At 43.6% G+C, this 15,000-nt stretch overlaps 1 protein-coding gene across 1 annotated transcript in view; it reads left to right on the top strand.

Annotated features, from left to right (window-relative positions):
- Nucleotides 1-14,237, top strand: part of LOC138357306 (zonadhesin-like) — a 26,611-nt gene extending 12,374 nt beyond the window's left edge. Inside the window, exon 2 of the mRNA XM_069313995.1 lies at nt 13,497-14,237. Coding sequence (XP_069170096.1) covers nt 13,497-14,237 — 741 coding nt within the window. The remainder of the gene's footprint in view (nt 1-13,496) is intronic.
- The last annotated feature ends 763 nt before the right edge of the window (nt 14,238-15,000 follow it).

Below are 15,000 nucleotides of genomic sequence, written 5' to 3'. Positions count from 1 at the left end.
TCCTTCAGCGCCACAGAAACTTCCTTCACTGCTTTCAATGTAGATATACGAGATTAACCAGATATGCTCTGGAACCAACCCGTTCTCGCACTTGCGTACAGTCAATATTGGCTTATTTAATAAGTGCATATGTGACATATTAATTGATTGTGAATATTTTAGTTTACCTTGAAAAGCTTCATAGAAAACACCGACCTTACCTAACCTTCTTAGTATGTTAAGATAAGCATCTTATTGCTTCTTATTTGCAATTATTATTTAACCTATCAACGGTATAGGTTAAGTAATGATTGTAAATACGAAGCAATAAGATGCTTATCCTAACACACTAAGAAGGTTAGGTAAGGTCGGTGTTTTCTATGAAGCTTTTCAAGGTAAAGTAGTATGTTTAGTATGTCACATATGCACGTATTTAATAAGTCAATATTAACTGTAAGAAAGTGCGAGAACGGGTTGCTAGAACCTATATGCCGGTTGATTAAGGGTTAAGAGGCGGGACCCAAGAGCCGTAGCTCAAATACAAGCACTAGGCAAACACAACTTGGTAAGTAAACACCCTCCCTCCCTGTCAGCTGGTCAGCTGTCACGGGCTGCTTCCTGGGGGTGGAGGCCTGGTCGAGGACCGGGCCGCGGGGACACTAAAAGCCCCGAAATCATCTCAAGATAACCTTCCCCTCCCCCCCCTCCTTCAACCATTCTGATTTCTTTCTCCAATATTCCTCCATTCTCGAGGGGAACTCTATTATATTTGTTCAGCTTTTTCCAAAATTGATCTCAAGGTTTTTCACGGCCTTTATCCATCATTTTCCAAAATCTTCCTTCTTTTGGGGTTTCTCCTCGTTTCTCTATTCCAACTTGTAATGACTTTTATTCGATAAGAAATCGTATTCATTTCTCTGATCTTGATATATTTTATTCATTTCTCCCCCATTTTGGCCTATTTGATATAGTAATTGGAACGTCTGAGAGTTTATAGATATAAATATTGGAAAGTTTTTCAGCAATATCCAAGAAATTTTGATTATTTTGAGGTTAATAGGAGCTCTGATATGTTTTAATCTTAATATTCAGTATTTTGACAAATCCACTGGAGCCTTCATTTGGGGGTTCGAATCATGTGCATGTATTTGTATATACATATGTATATACATACATTTGCATGTGTGTATGTATGCAAGTACTCACCTAGTTGTGCTTGCAGGGGTTAAGCTCTGGCTCTTTGGTCCCGCCTCTCAACTGTCAACTGGTGTACAGATTCTTGAGCCTATTGGACTCTATATATACATATGATATGTATCCATATATATAAAATCAAATACATATGTATGTATATATCTAATATGTATATAGTTATTTATGAAAGCATGTACCCTTGTACGTATGTACTCAGCTAATTGTGCTTCCAGGGAGAGGAGGGCGAGGGTTGAGCTTAAGTTCTTTGGTCCCACTTCTGAACTGTCAATCAACTGGTGTAAAAATTCCGATATGTATCTTGTATGAATGTATATGTGTGTGTGTGTGTGTGTGTGCGTGCGTGTGTGCGCGCGCGCGCGCGCGTGTGTGTGCGTGCGTGCATATTCGTTCATGCGCGTCAGCTCAAGCGTGTATATTCCTCTGAAAATAAATTTATTTGTGGAACTCAAATAATATTTACAATTAACCTTACACATGACTTCACAGATCCAAATGACTTCATGATCGGCATTGGATGACTTCCCCACTCCCCCCCCCCCCCTGGAGTGAGGGAGGGGGGGGGGAAGTCATACAATGAATGACTACACCAGTCTCATTGCATAAATTTTGATGAATTCAGTCATTTTGCTTTGTTTCGTGGCCGGAAACATTTCAGATTACAGCCGGAAGATGTCGCTCATGACAGACTGCTTCTGGCCGGTAGAGCCGGCTAGAGCCGCAGTGAGAGAGCCCCGTAGAGCTCTATAGAGAGGTAAAGAGTGAAAAAAAAATCTGTAAACTTTGCTCATACCTTTATTTTATGGTATTAGTTTAGTTTCCTCTTTGTACTCTATCACCCAGCCAAACGCGACGCAACTACAACGTTTCTACAACATTCGAACACGTTTTAACATCTAATAAGTTGTAACAAACGTTCCTGCAACATTCGAACAACTTTTAACGCCAAACAAGTTGTAACAACGTTCTAATACGTCACATAAACGTTATACCAATATGTAATAACCTTATTACAACTTGTAACAAGCGGAAAATAGGGACAATTACGTTGTGTGTTTACATGAACGCTGGTGTTCCATCATGTTATTATTACAGAAAACTGTATATATAATCAGTTCGATTAGTGATGATTTATGAAACTTTCTAGTTATCGAACACAACATTCTGGGTGTCTTGATACGCTCTGCGAGGCACTACTTATTGTAAGATAATTAACACTGCCTATATATAGCACTGAATATGCTAATTAGGTGTGATTAACTGAAATTATAATCAAACTATTGAGATTAATCGAGGAGTAATTTGTGGACTATTTGTTAATAATTTTGGTGTTTGATTAACGATGTTTTATATTGTATTTTAAAAGTATAAAATATTTTTCTTAAGAGATGTCAACTTGCAAGTTATGAAGGAATTGTCGTAGTTGACCATACCACACACTAGAAGTTGAAGGGACGACGACGTTTCGGTCCGTCCTGGACCATTCACAATTGACTTGAGAATGGTCCAGGATGGACCGAAACGTCGTCGTCCCTTAAACTTCTAGTGTGTGGTCTGGTCAACATACTTCAGCCACGTTATTGTGACTCATCGCCTGCATTGTCGTAGTGCCTTTGAAAAGCACAAATATCTTTAAAAAATATTCCTGAACTAGATTGTATGCCCAGCAGAGCCAGAGTCTCTCTCTCTCTCTCTCTCTCTCTCTCTCTCTCTCTCTCTCTCTCTCTCTCTCTCTCTCTCTCTCTCTCTCTCTCTCTCTCTCTCTCTCTCTCTCGAAAGCACACAAGGTTTTCACAATCAAATGTTGTCATTGTCATTTTGATACAACGTTTAGACAACTTTGCGTGTGTGTACTCATCTATTTGTGCTTGCGGGGGTTGAGCTCTGACTCTTTAGTCCCGCCTCTCAACTGTCAATCAAGGCTCGCAAGGCCCACAGAGCCTAGTCCCCTCCGGTTTTACTTCCTGTTAAGGAGTCACGCCGAGTGAAAACTGTAACAAGTTAGAGGAATTTTAGTCTTAATTATGCCAGTAAAGTCATTGTTCCAGCATTAATTGCATGATAATAATCTACCATACCATTCCATCCAGCGGTCGACCCCAAAGACACATTCAACAGTGTTAACATGCTGTTCATTCAAAACAGGAATTTGCTCCAATATAAATTAATATTATTATATATTAACCTATTGTGCATAGGTTTGATTGGGTGTTTAGTTTCTATTGGCAATTATTTGTATTTGCAGAACTGTAGATGAAGCATCCCATTCACTAGGGCTGTAGGAGACTCGAACCCTGACCCCCAGGTGTGTGAAGCTCTATCGACTATGCTATGAGTAACCTTAATAAGAAAACTTTCCAGAGGAAGTTTTTTCATCTGGTTTTAGATGAAGCATTTACAGTCTTGCAATTCGAGCTGATGTCGCCACCGAAGCCTTGTTCGAGAAATGTTTGAAGGATACCAATTGAGTCTTGTGTAAACCGTTTTTTTATCATAGTTAAGGGGTTTGGCGGCTGGATTAACGAGCCTGCGGCCCTTGTTGTTGTGAAGAAGGGTTGAATTATTCGTGTTTGCGGTACACAGAGCGCTGGTGAGACGGTGTTCGATTAAAATTCGAACGGTTTCAGTTGAGTCGCGTAAAGTTTTTTCATTTGTAAACAGTGCTGTTAGTAGATGGATTATTGAGCTGTTGGCTATTGTGTACGAGGTCGCTGTCTCGCTTCGGTCACTGTCTCGCTTCAGTCACTGTCTCGCTTCGGTCACTGTCTCGCTTCGGTCACTGTCTCGCTTCAGTCACTGTCTCGCTTCAGTCACTGTCTCGCTTCACTGTCTCGCTTCAGTCACTGTCTCGCTTCACTGTCTCGCTTCAGTCACTGTCTCGCTTCAGTCACTGTCTCGCTTCACTGTCTCGCTTCACAGACGGCGTCGCCTCGCTGCCCGCCACTGCAAGCTCTGTAATACCCTACACAACGTGTGATGTTATTGACAACCAAATATTGGCCATGAAAGCTGAAACTGACCTATTTTCTCTCTCCCTAGCGGCTTCACGCCCACACCTACACGCCCACACCTACACGCCCACACACGCCCACACACGCCCACACCCACACCTGCTAGGGCTGCACCTCGCTATTTGCAAGCCTAAGGTTCTTCCTAAGGTTATATTTGTTCAGTTATATATATATATATATATATATATATATATATATATATATATATATATATATATATATATATATATATATAATGTGTGTGTGTGTGTGTGTGTGTGTGTGTGTGAGTCATATATCGAGGTCTTCCCGAAGTCGAAATACTGACTATCCACAGGATGCAACCCCCCACATCACTTGACTAATTCCCGAGAATCTATTTACTGCTAGGTGGACAGAGGCATTAGGTGAAAGTAATGTGCCCAACCATTTCCGTCTCGCCCAGGTATTTATATTATCACCAGTATATGGTGATGGACCACCATTAAAGTACATTTTATAGAGTCCAGGAAAAATATAATGCTAAAAAAGGCTGAAATATAGTATAGTATATAGATGTATTATATTAGGCCTACAATAGCGTGTATTTGGCCTAGAATTGCTAGAAGAGTTTGGGTTAGATTAGACTAGGTTAGGTTAGGTTAGACTAGGTTAGGTTAGACTAGGTTAGGTTAGGTTAGACTAGGTTAGGTGTTAGGACAATCGACTTGAGAATGGTCCAGGACGGACAGAAACGTAGTCGTCCCTTCACCTTCTAGTGTGTGTTCTGGGTTAGGTTAGATTAGGTTAGGTTAAACACTGTTAACAATAACAACACTTCTCTCTCTCTCTCTCTCTGTCTCTCTCTCTCTCTCTCTCTCTCTCTCTCTCTCTCTCTCTCTCTCTCTCTCTCTCTCTCTCTCTCTCTCTCTTTCTCTCGCACCTCTCTCTCTCTCACCTCTCTCTCTCTCGCACCTCTCTCCTCTCTCTCTCTCCTCTCTCACCTCTCTCTCTCTCGCAGCCCAAGTTACCAGCCCATATTGTTTGAATATCAAATAATAATAACCAACCCCAACTCATTGATATTATATCAGCGGAAGTTGCAAGTTTTCTATAAAACCATAAATACAATAAAAATATAAAACTCTTACGAAAACTCTTGGTTAGAGAGCTTTGGAAATACATTGAGTTTTTGGGGCGACTCGTAAACACAGAGAATGTCAACACGACGCTGTAAATCGGGTAGGAAATGCTGCTTTTCGTAGGGAGTTTGGGACACTGTTTTGGCCTCCTATCCACCGTCCAAGGGGCTGTTTCACTGTACTATCCACCGTCCAAGGGGCTGTTTCACTGTACTATCCACCGTCTAAGGGGCTGTTTCACTGTCCAAGGGGCTGTTTCACTGTACTATCCACCGTCTAAGGGGCTGTTTCACTGTCCAAGGGGCTGTTTCACTGTACTATCCACCGTCCAAGGGGCTGTTTCACTGTACTATCCACCGTCTAAGGGGTTGTTTCACTGTCCATGGGGCTGTTTCATTGTACTATCCACCGTCTAAGGGGCTGTTTCACTGTCCATGGGGCTGTTTCACTGGACTATCCACCGTCTAAGGGGCTGTTTCACTGTCCAAGGGGCTGTTTCACTGTACTATCCACCGTCTAAGGGGTTGTTTCACTGTCCATGGGGCTGTTTCATTGGACTATTCACCGTCTAAGGGGCTGTTTCACCGTCCAAGGGGCTGTTTCACCGTCCAAGGGGCTGTTTCACCGTCCAAGGGGCTGTTTCACTGTACTATTCACCGTCCAAGGGGCTGTTTCACTGTACTATCCACCGTCCAAGGGGCTGTTTCACTGTCCATGGGGCTGTTTCACTGGACTATCCACCGTCCAAGGGGCTGTTTCACTGTCCCACCCACCGTCCATGGGGCTGTTTCACTGTACTATCCACCGTCCAAGGGGCTGTTTCACTGTACTATCCACCGTCCTGGGGTTGTTTCACTGTACTATCCACCGTCCAAGGGGCTGTTTCACTGTACTATCCACCGTCCAAGGGGCTGTTTCACTGTCCCATCCACCGTCCAAGGGGCTGTTTCACTCTCCCACCCACTGTCCAAGGGGCTGTTTCACTGTCCTACCCACCGTCGTGGGGGCTGTTTCACTGTACTATCCACCGTCCAAGGGGCTGTTTCACTGTCCCACCCACCGTCCAAGGGGCTGTTTCACTGTCCTACCCACCGTCGTGGGGGCTGTTTCACTGTACTACCCACCGTCTTGGGGGCTGTTTCACTGTTCCACTCACTGTCCTGGGGGCGCTATTTCCCCCTTATCCACACACTTTAACACGTATCCAAGAAATTAATAATAAGTAACTCTATAACTTCCTAACACCCTCCTAACTGCAGGGAACAGCTATAGAAATCTTTATTGCTTTTGAAGATTTATTTAATATATAAATTAAATATTAATATATTGTGTAAAATTATTATCGAAGGCTTAATGAAAATTTATATGCGAATGCGATCAGGAAAATTGCTATGTATACATTATTTTTTTCCCCGGGGGCTGCAGTAAATTTAAATTTAAAAATATATGCTGTAGATTGCCTAGGTTTTTATTAAATTGTAATATTTAATTTAGTTGCCATATTTTGTCATTTAAAGAGGTTGCCATTCCTTGCTAGTTACTTAAGAAGGTTGCCATTCCTTGCTAGTTACTTAAGAAGGTTGCCATTCCTTGCTAGTTACTTAAGAAGGTTGCCATTCCTTGCTAGTTACTTAAGAAGGTTGCCATTCCTTGCTAGTTACTTAAGAAGGTTGCCATTCCTTGCTAGTTACTTAAGAAGGTTGCCATTCCTTGCTAGTTACTTAAGAAGGTTGCCATTCCTTGCTAGTTACTTAAGAAGGTTGCCATTCCTTGCTAGTTACTTAAGAAGGTTGCCATTCCTTGCTAGTTACTTAAGAAGGTTGCCATTCCTTGCTTGTTACTTAAGAAGGTTGCCATTCCTTGCTAGTTACTTAAGAAGGTTGCCATTCCTTGCTAGTTACTTAAGAAGGTTGCCATTCCTTGCTAGTTACTTAAGAAGGTTGCCATTCCTTGCTAGTTACTTAAGAAGGTTGCCATTCCTTGCTAGTTACTTAAGAAGGTTGCCATTCCTTGCTAGTTACTTAAGAAGGTTGCCATTCCTTGCTTGTTACTTAAGAAGGTTGCCATTCCTTGCTAGTTACTTAAGAAGGTTGCCATTCCTTGCTAGTTACTTAAGAAGGTTGCCATTCCTTGCTAGTTACTTAAGAAGGTTGCCATTCCTTGCTAGTTACTTAAGAAGGTTGCCATTCCTTGCTAGTTACTTAAGAAGGTTGCCATTCCTTGCTAGTTACTTAAGAAGGTTGCCATTCCTTGCTAGTTACTTAAGAAGGTTGCCATTCCTTGCTAGTTACTTAAGAAGGTTGCCATTCCTTGCTAGTTACTTAAGAAGGTTGCCATTCCTTGCTAGTTACTTAAGAAGGTTGCCATTCCTTGCTAGTTACTTAAGAAGGTTGCCATTCCTTGCTAGTTACTTAAGAAGGTTGCCATTCCTTGCTAGTTACTTAAGAAGGTTGCCATTCCTTGCTAGTTACTTAAGAAGGTTGCCATTCCTTGCTAGTTACTTAAGAAGGTTGCCATTCCCTGCTAGTTACTTAAGAAGGTTGCCATTCCTTGCTAGTTACTTAAGAAGGTTGCCATTCCTTGCTAGTTACTTAAGGTCGCCATTCCTTGCTAGTTACTTAAGAAGGTTGCCATTCTTGGAAGATTTTGCATACTGTGGCAAAATATTCTTGCTCGCGCATAGTGAAGATGGAAGATTGCTCGATAATTTAGCTTAAGTGTTCACAGCTGTTCCTAGTATGTCTTATACCTGAATTTTACCTGGATGGGGTTCTGGGAGTTCTTTTACTCCCCAAGCCCAGGGCCAGGCTTGACGTGTGAGAGCTTGGTCCAACAGGCTGTTCCTTGGAGCGGCTCGAAGACCCAGGTAGCCACCACAGCCTGGTTGGTCCGGCACTTCTTGAGGAAAAACTATCTAGCAGATGGTTAGTGCCTCAGAGAGACTGCAGGATCCAGTAAGTTCAGTAGAACTTCAGTTTCAAATCCTTTTGGCCATGCCGTAGCTGAGTCGATTAAGGTAGCGTCTGGGATGCTCTCGGACGCAGGTTCGAATCCTCGTCACGGCCCTTGTGGATTTGTTCATTTAAAACTGTCTCTCTTGAGGTTATCTTGAGATGATTTCGGGGCTTTAGTGTCCCCGCGGCCCGGTCCTCGACCAGGCCTCCACCCCCAGGAAGCAGCCCGTGACAGCTGACTAACTCCCAGGTACCTATTTACTGCTAGGTAACAGGGTCTAGTTTTAATTTATAGCGTTGAAGAAGACTGGAAGATGGACAAGGAACAAGGATGGAAAAGATGAGAGGAAGAGATTAAAATATAAAAAATAGGAATTCAACGTATAGAATAAACAAATAGTTTTTCCTATTGAACGTTGCGTTTTGACGTATAATCTCCCTAAAGCCCAAAATTGTCGTACTAGAAAACGGAAGAGGCTGGCGAAAGTGACGTACTGCTCCGTTTTCTGTTTTGGGTCCTCTGGTAGGTTAGGATAAGGGCACTTTATTACGACAGTTTCTGGACGTTTGGGGAGCCTTAGAAGGACGTCTTAGGTCATATTCCACCCCTTAGATCAGGGAGCCGGTCGGCCGAGCGGACAGCACGCTGGACTTGTGATCCTGTGGTCCCGGGTTCGATCCCAGGCGCCGGCGAGAAACAATGGGCAGAGTTTCTTTCACCCTATGCCCTTGTTACTTAGCAGTAAAATAGGTACCTGGGTGTTAGTCAGCTGTCACGGGCTGCTTCCTGGGGGTGGAGGCCTGGTCGAGGACCGGGCCGCGGGGACACTAAAGCCCCGAAATCATCTCAAGATAACCTCAAGATATGTGGGGTTCACAAACCCCCCCCCCCCCAAGGATTAGGGATTCATCAAGAGATAGTGATGAATAGCCTGAATCATACACAAAATGTATTTGTAAATAATATTTGTCGTTATTTTTTCTTATTTAAACATCAGAAGAAAATACAATCATCTTATAATTGACAAAAAAATCTATGTATGTGTTTATCTAATGTGTGACCCGGAATTGAGGGTAAAAAAAAAAGCTTGAGAAACGCTGCTTCAGGGTGTACTAGAGAAAGATCTTCAGCCTTTATCTTGCCACGCAAAATGGCGTGCATTGGCTCTTGAGTGCAATGTTCTCTTCCCCCAATTATCTCACATTTCCAGAACTTGAGTGCAAGAGTCTTATTATTTCATTCTAAAATATAGTTCTCAGAGTCTAAAATTCCGGTTCTTGCGGGCACTCTCGCTTGAGCGGCACTAGGCGCGACGCAGTCAGCTGCCTGAGGAGTGAAAAAAATCCTCTTGTAATCCACGAACTCTCAGAAGGGTTTCAGAATACCAGCTTCCCCTGGTATCTTCTTTCTAGGTGAGTATCCCCCTACTTGTTCATTTATTACTTGTAGGGGATACTGTACTATTCTGCCGGCCAGAGGGCCTCGTCTGTAGAAAATCAGAATCTACGAGATTCAAAGAAGGTTTGAACTATTAGATCTAATGGGGGAAAGAGAGTCTATCGAGAAAAAGAGAGAGAAATTGGTAGGCTACCAGTAGATCTCAGAAATTGGTAGATCTACCAGTAGATCTACCAATTTCCCCACGAATCAAACTCCCAATTGTACGAAATATTCATACATCTACGAAAGATCGGACTGGGGGCTGTATTTTGAAATATGCTTGTGTAGAGCGTTTCCAAAGGGAATACAATCGTTCTTTGATGTACTACAATGAAACTGTTGAATTCTACATGAATTTCTACAGCTGCACTCCTGCAGGAGACCGTAGGGAAAGGGGAATTATCAGGGGGAAAGCACCAAGCCATTATGACTATATAGCACTTGGAAGGGGTCAGGATAAAGATTTGGGATGGGACGGTGGGAAAGGAATGGTGTCCAGCCATTTAGACAGTCGGAGGATTGAACCTCGACCTGCATGAAGCGAGACCGTCACTCTACCGTCCTGCCCAAGTGGTTGGACTGCAGGAGACCGAGCTTGATCAGAAGAATTTCTCCTCATCAGAGGATTATTAGGCTGGAGTTCTGTTTCCTGTTCCAGCTGGGGCTGATGGGGGTGCGGAGTGCCTACTTCGACGGGTATGATGTCTTTTTCACAGTATTTCACAGTCGGTGAGCTCTCCAGGTGGTGGTCACGGTGCTCCATGCAAGGGGAACACAGTACACAGTACACTGTGTACCTGCCTCTCAATCACATATATACTCCTGTTCACCTTGCAAACTCACTCGTCAAGCTCTGTCACCTAGCTGTGTTCTCCTACCCTTCCAATCATCTAGGAGAATTTCCCTATCTCCCTTTCCTTAAGGTGATTCTCCTACCCTCTCAGATGCCAAGATTCTCTCAGTAGATTCTCAATCACCTGGTAGATTCTCCCAATCACTCAGTAGATTCTCCCTCCCTCCCCCAGTCACTCAGTACATTCTCTCATCCTTCCAATCACTCAGTAGATTCTCCCATCCTCCCAATCTGTTCCTATGAGAAAATGTTTGCGAGTCTGTTTGGCCGAAGCTAGAAGCCAAACGCTTAGACTTGATCCAAATCTGCAGAGTGAAGGGTCTTGGGTATAGAACGAACATAGGCTGGTCGGCGAACGCCTAAGCTAAATGCTCTAAGAAATATTAGCAATTATAAACACCGCCCAAGGCTATTTTCATGGAGTATTTCATAAATTCAGTAGTGAAATGTGGCGTGTGAAAAACGTAGAGTTGTTACTGGGACGAAAACCTAATAGAGAAAATATATAAGCAAAGTTTCTAAGACCCATACATTAGTTTTTGTGCCTGTTGAGGAGGATGAAGGGGGGGTTATCTTGATATCTTGAGGTTATCTTGAGATGATTTCGGGGTTTTAGTGTCCCCGCAGCCCGGTCCTCGACCAGGCCTCCACCCCCAGGAAGCAGCCCATGACAGCTGACTAACACCCAGGTACCTATTTTACTGCTAGTTAACAGGGGCATAGGGTGAAAGAAACTCTGCCCATTGTTTCTCGCCGGCTCCTGGGATCGAACCCAGGACCACAGGATCACAAGTCCAGCGTGCTGTCCGCTCGGCCGACCGGGGCATAGAGGGCAAAAAGACAGCTAGATAGATATATGTAATGATAGAGATTGATAAAGATAGATAAAGATAGATAGAGAGAGAGAGAGAGAGAGGAAGAGAATAACCAAGCTATTGACATCAAACTGTGTATTCACCTAGTTATGCTTTCAGGGGAGGTGTTGAGCTTTGGCTCTTTGGTCCCTTGTAGCTGCGACAATACTTGAACCCAGAGCCAAAGGGGTGACATACTAGGTGATAACAAGAGCTGCAGCTCAACATTGAGTGCTTCGTAATAGCCAGCTTTTGAAAACAGAATTTGATCGCTACGTTGTTTGTGTCCACGGTCGAGATTCCAATCAACTACACCTTGTTTTTCGTTTAGTTTTATCAGAGCTGCGGCTTAATAGGAATATAGTTAGGAGCAGCTGAGGCTTTTAGTTCACACTGAAATATATATATATATATATATATATATATATATATATATATATATATATATATATATATATATATATAATATAATATTACCTGGAGAGGGTCTTTAGCCCTGGTCTGAGTTAAGACCTTAAGACTTTTTGCTTTTCAGTCATTAAGTTATTGGTGGTCTTAACTTTACCAAGGTTAATGGGCTTTAAAACCCAACACCAATAAAAATTGTTTTACCTCAGAATATATCAGTGTTTACACTTTATTCATTTTAATGTATTAAGACGAACTGTGTCCCCATACACACACACACACACACACACACACACACACACACACACACACATACATAGTTTGTACCATAGTTTGTACAAACATGAAGTTTGTACTTCATGTCTGTACCAAAGAGCCAAAGCTCAACCCCCGCAAGCACAATTAGGTGAGTACATATATAGTTTCAAGTGTAGATATGATAGAGCCCAGTAGGCTCAGGAACCTGTACACCAATTGATTGACGGTTGAGAGACAGGACCAACGAGCTAGAGCTCAACCCCCGCAAGCACAACTAGGTGAGTACACACACACATCAATAATATCAATTGATAATTGCAAAAAAAAATCATCAAGGTTTCATCCTCCAAAATACTCTCAAAATATTACGAATATCCAATCCTTTAATCCACATATCGCTGATTATTTATCACACCACAGCTGGTCTCACAAAATATATATTAATGCGGCCGCTGCATATATCACTTCTCTATGATGAGTCGCTGCTCTTGCAGCCTCAGAACTCATCATGCATATTTTATGTCTGCAATTGCAAAATTCCCCCTTTTTGGGGGGTCGGCTTTTAATTAATTCCCTACGTGTGAGATTTTATCCAATGGATGAATTATTTACATTGTGTCAAATCAAGAGAATGAGAATTATGTCATCTTAAAAATACGTCTTGTTATAAAATCGTTATATAAATCTAGTTATAAAAATAAAATTCGTTATATAAATCTATTTTAGTGTGAAAATTATGTCATTTTCTTGGGTGCGTTTGTTCTCGGTTAGGTTAGTACATTGTATTTCGTACGTTGTGGCGTCTTTTGAGAACGTACTGATTTTCTAGGGTTATGAGAGGGTCTTGAACCTCTGGCTGCTTTGCTATGTATTCCTCGTTTAAGTGTAATTTCCTTTCGTCCGTCGTTCAACAATCAGGGGGAAAGTGCCAAGCCATTACGACTATATAGCACTGGGAAGGGGTCAGGATAAGGATTTGGGATGGGACGGAGGGAAAGGAATGGTGCTCCAACCACTTGTGGACAATCGGGGATTGAACGCCGACCTGAAGGAAGCGAGACCGTCGCTCTACCGTCCAGCCCATGTTCTGGTTATGACCTTTGATGCTGGCCTGCCTCTAATCTCACCATCAGTCTCCAACACCACCTTACCAATCCCCAACACCACCTCCTTACCAATCCCCAACACCACCTTACCAACTCCACCACCACCTTACCAATCCCCAACACCACCTTACCAATCCCCAACACCACCTTACCAATCCCCAACACCACCTTACCAATCCCCAACACCACCTTACCAATCCCCAACACCACCTTACCAATCCCCAACACCACCTTACCAATCCCCAACACCACCTTACCAATCCCCAACACCACCTTACCAATCCCCAACACCACCTTACCAATCCCCAACACCACCTTAGAGAAAGCAAAACACAAGAATTGCCACCATCTTGGAAGCCATATTTCCTGGACTTAATCCCTGGCCAAGAACCGAGCGAGGCAACCGTGGCACTGGGAATAGAGAGATACCTGAGGGCCACACTACGGTGCCTGAGGGCCACACTACGGTGCCTGAGGGCCACACTACGGTGCCTGAGGGCCACACTACGGTGCCTGAGGGCCACACTACGGTGCCTGGGGGCCACACTACGGTGCCTGAGGGCCACACTACGGTGCCTGAGGGCCACACTACGGTGCCTGAGGGCCACACTACGGTGCCTGAGGGGCACACTACGGTGCCTGAGGGCCACACTACGGTGCCTGAGGGCCACACTACGGTGCCTGAGGGCCACACTACGGTGCCTGAGGGCCACACTACGGTGCCTGAGGGGCACACTACGGTGCCTGAGGGCCACACTACGGTGCCTGAGGGCCACACTACGGTGCCTGAGGGCCACACTACGGTGCCTGAGGGGCACACTACGGTGCCTGAGGGCCACACTACGGTGCCTGAGGGCCACACTACGGTGCCTGAGGGCCACACTACGGTGCCTGAGGGCCACACTACGGTGCCTGAGGGCCACACTACGGTGCCTGAGGGCCACACTACGGTGCCTGGGGGCCACAGTACCGTGCCTAGGGGCCAGACAACTGTGCCTAGGGCTAGACCATGCTACGGTACTCTAATTGTGCTACTTAGGCAGGGGTGCCACCTGATCTAGATGTTTCGTACTCTAGAGAGCCACTTGATGCTGTATGCTAGTGTGTGTGTGTGTGTGTGTGTGTGTGTGTGTGTGTGTGTGTGTGTGTATGTGTGTGTGTATGTGTGTGTGTTGTTTTTTTACTATTTGTGCCTTCAGAATCGAGCTATTAGCTCTTGGACCTCGCCTTTGTAACGGGGTCGTTAGAAACAAGGCCTTTGTGTGTGTGTGTGTGTACATATGAATGTTTTTGTGTGTTTACGTATGTATGTTTGTATATGTTCGTGTGTGTGTGTGTGCAATGATCCGTCTCTGAGTTGCAGCCTGCATGGCTGTGTTTTCATGGCAATATATATTCCCTCCTTTGCGTTTCTGCAATGGGCAATATATAAACACTCCTTGCATGAATGTGTATAGAAACGTGTGCGAATTAGTCTCTACAACTGAAGTCTGCAATATAGCAATTTCTGACCCTAACTCGGCGTTCATTGCAACTCCCCCCCCCCTTTTTTTCTCTGCAACATTCTCTCTCTGATAGAACATTTAACATTCAAATATTTTTCCTGTTCTTCAATAATTTTCCTTATTTGCAATAATAAAAAAACTCGGAGCAATATTTTCCGTTTACAATATATTATCCCAGAATTGCAAATTTATCCTTTATTGCAAATTATATCAGTCATTGCGACATTTTTTCTTTATTTTGCTTCAAATTCGTGACATCAATGCAATATATCTTCTTTATTTTGCTTCAAATTCGTGACATCAATACAATATATCTCCT

The sequence above is a fragment of the Procambarus clarkii genome, chromosome 77 (assembly GCF_040958095.1).
Source record: "Procambarus clarkii isolate CNS0578487 chromosome 77, FALCON_Pclarkii_2.0, whole genome shotgun sequence".
Lineage (NCBI taxonomy): Eukaryota > Metazoa > Arthropoda > Malacostraca > Decapoda > Cambaridae > Procambarus > Procambarus clarkii.
This window is presented reverse-complemented; position numbering and strand designations above follow the sequence as displayed.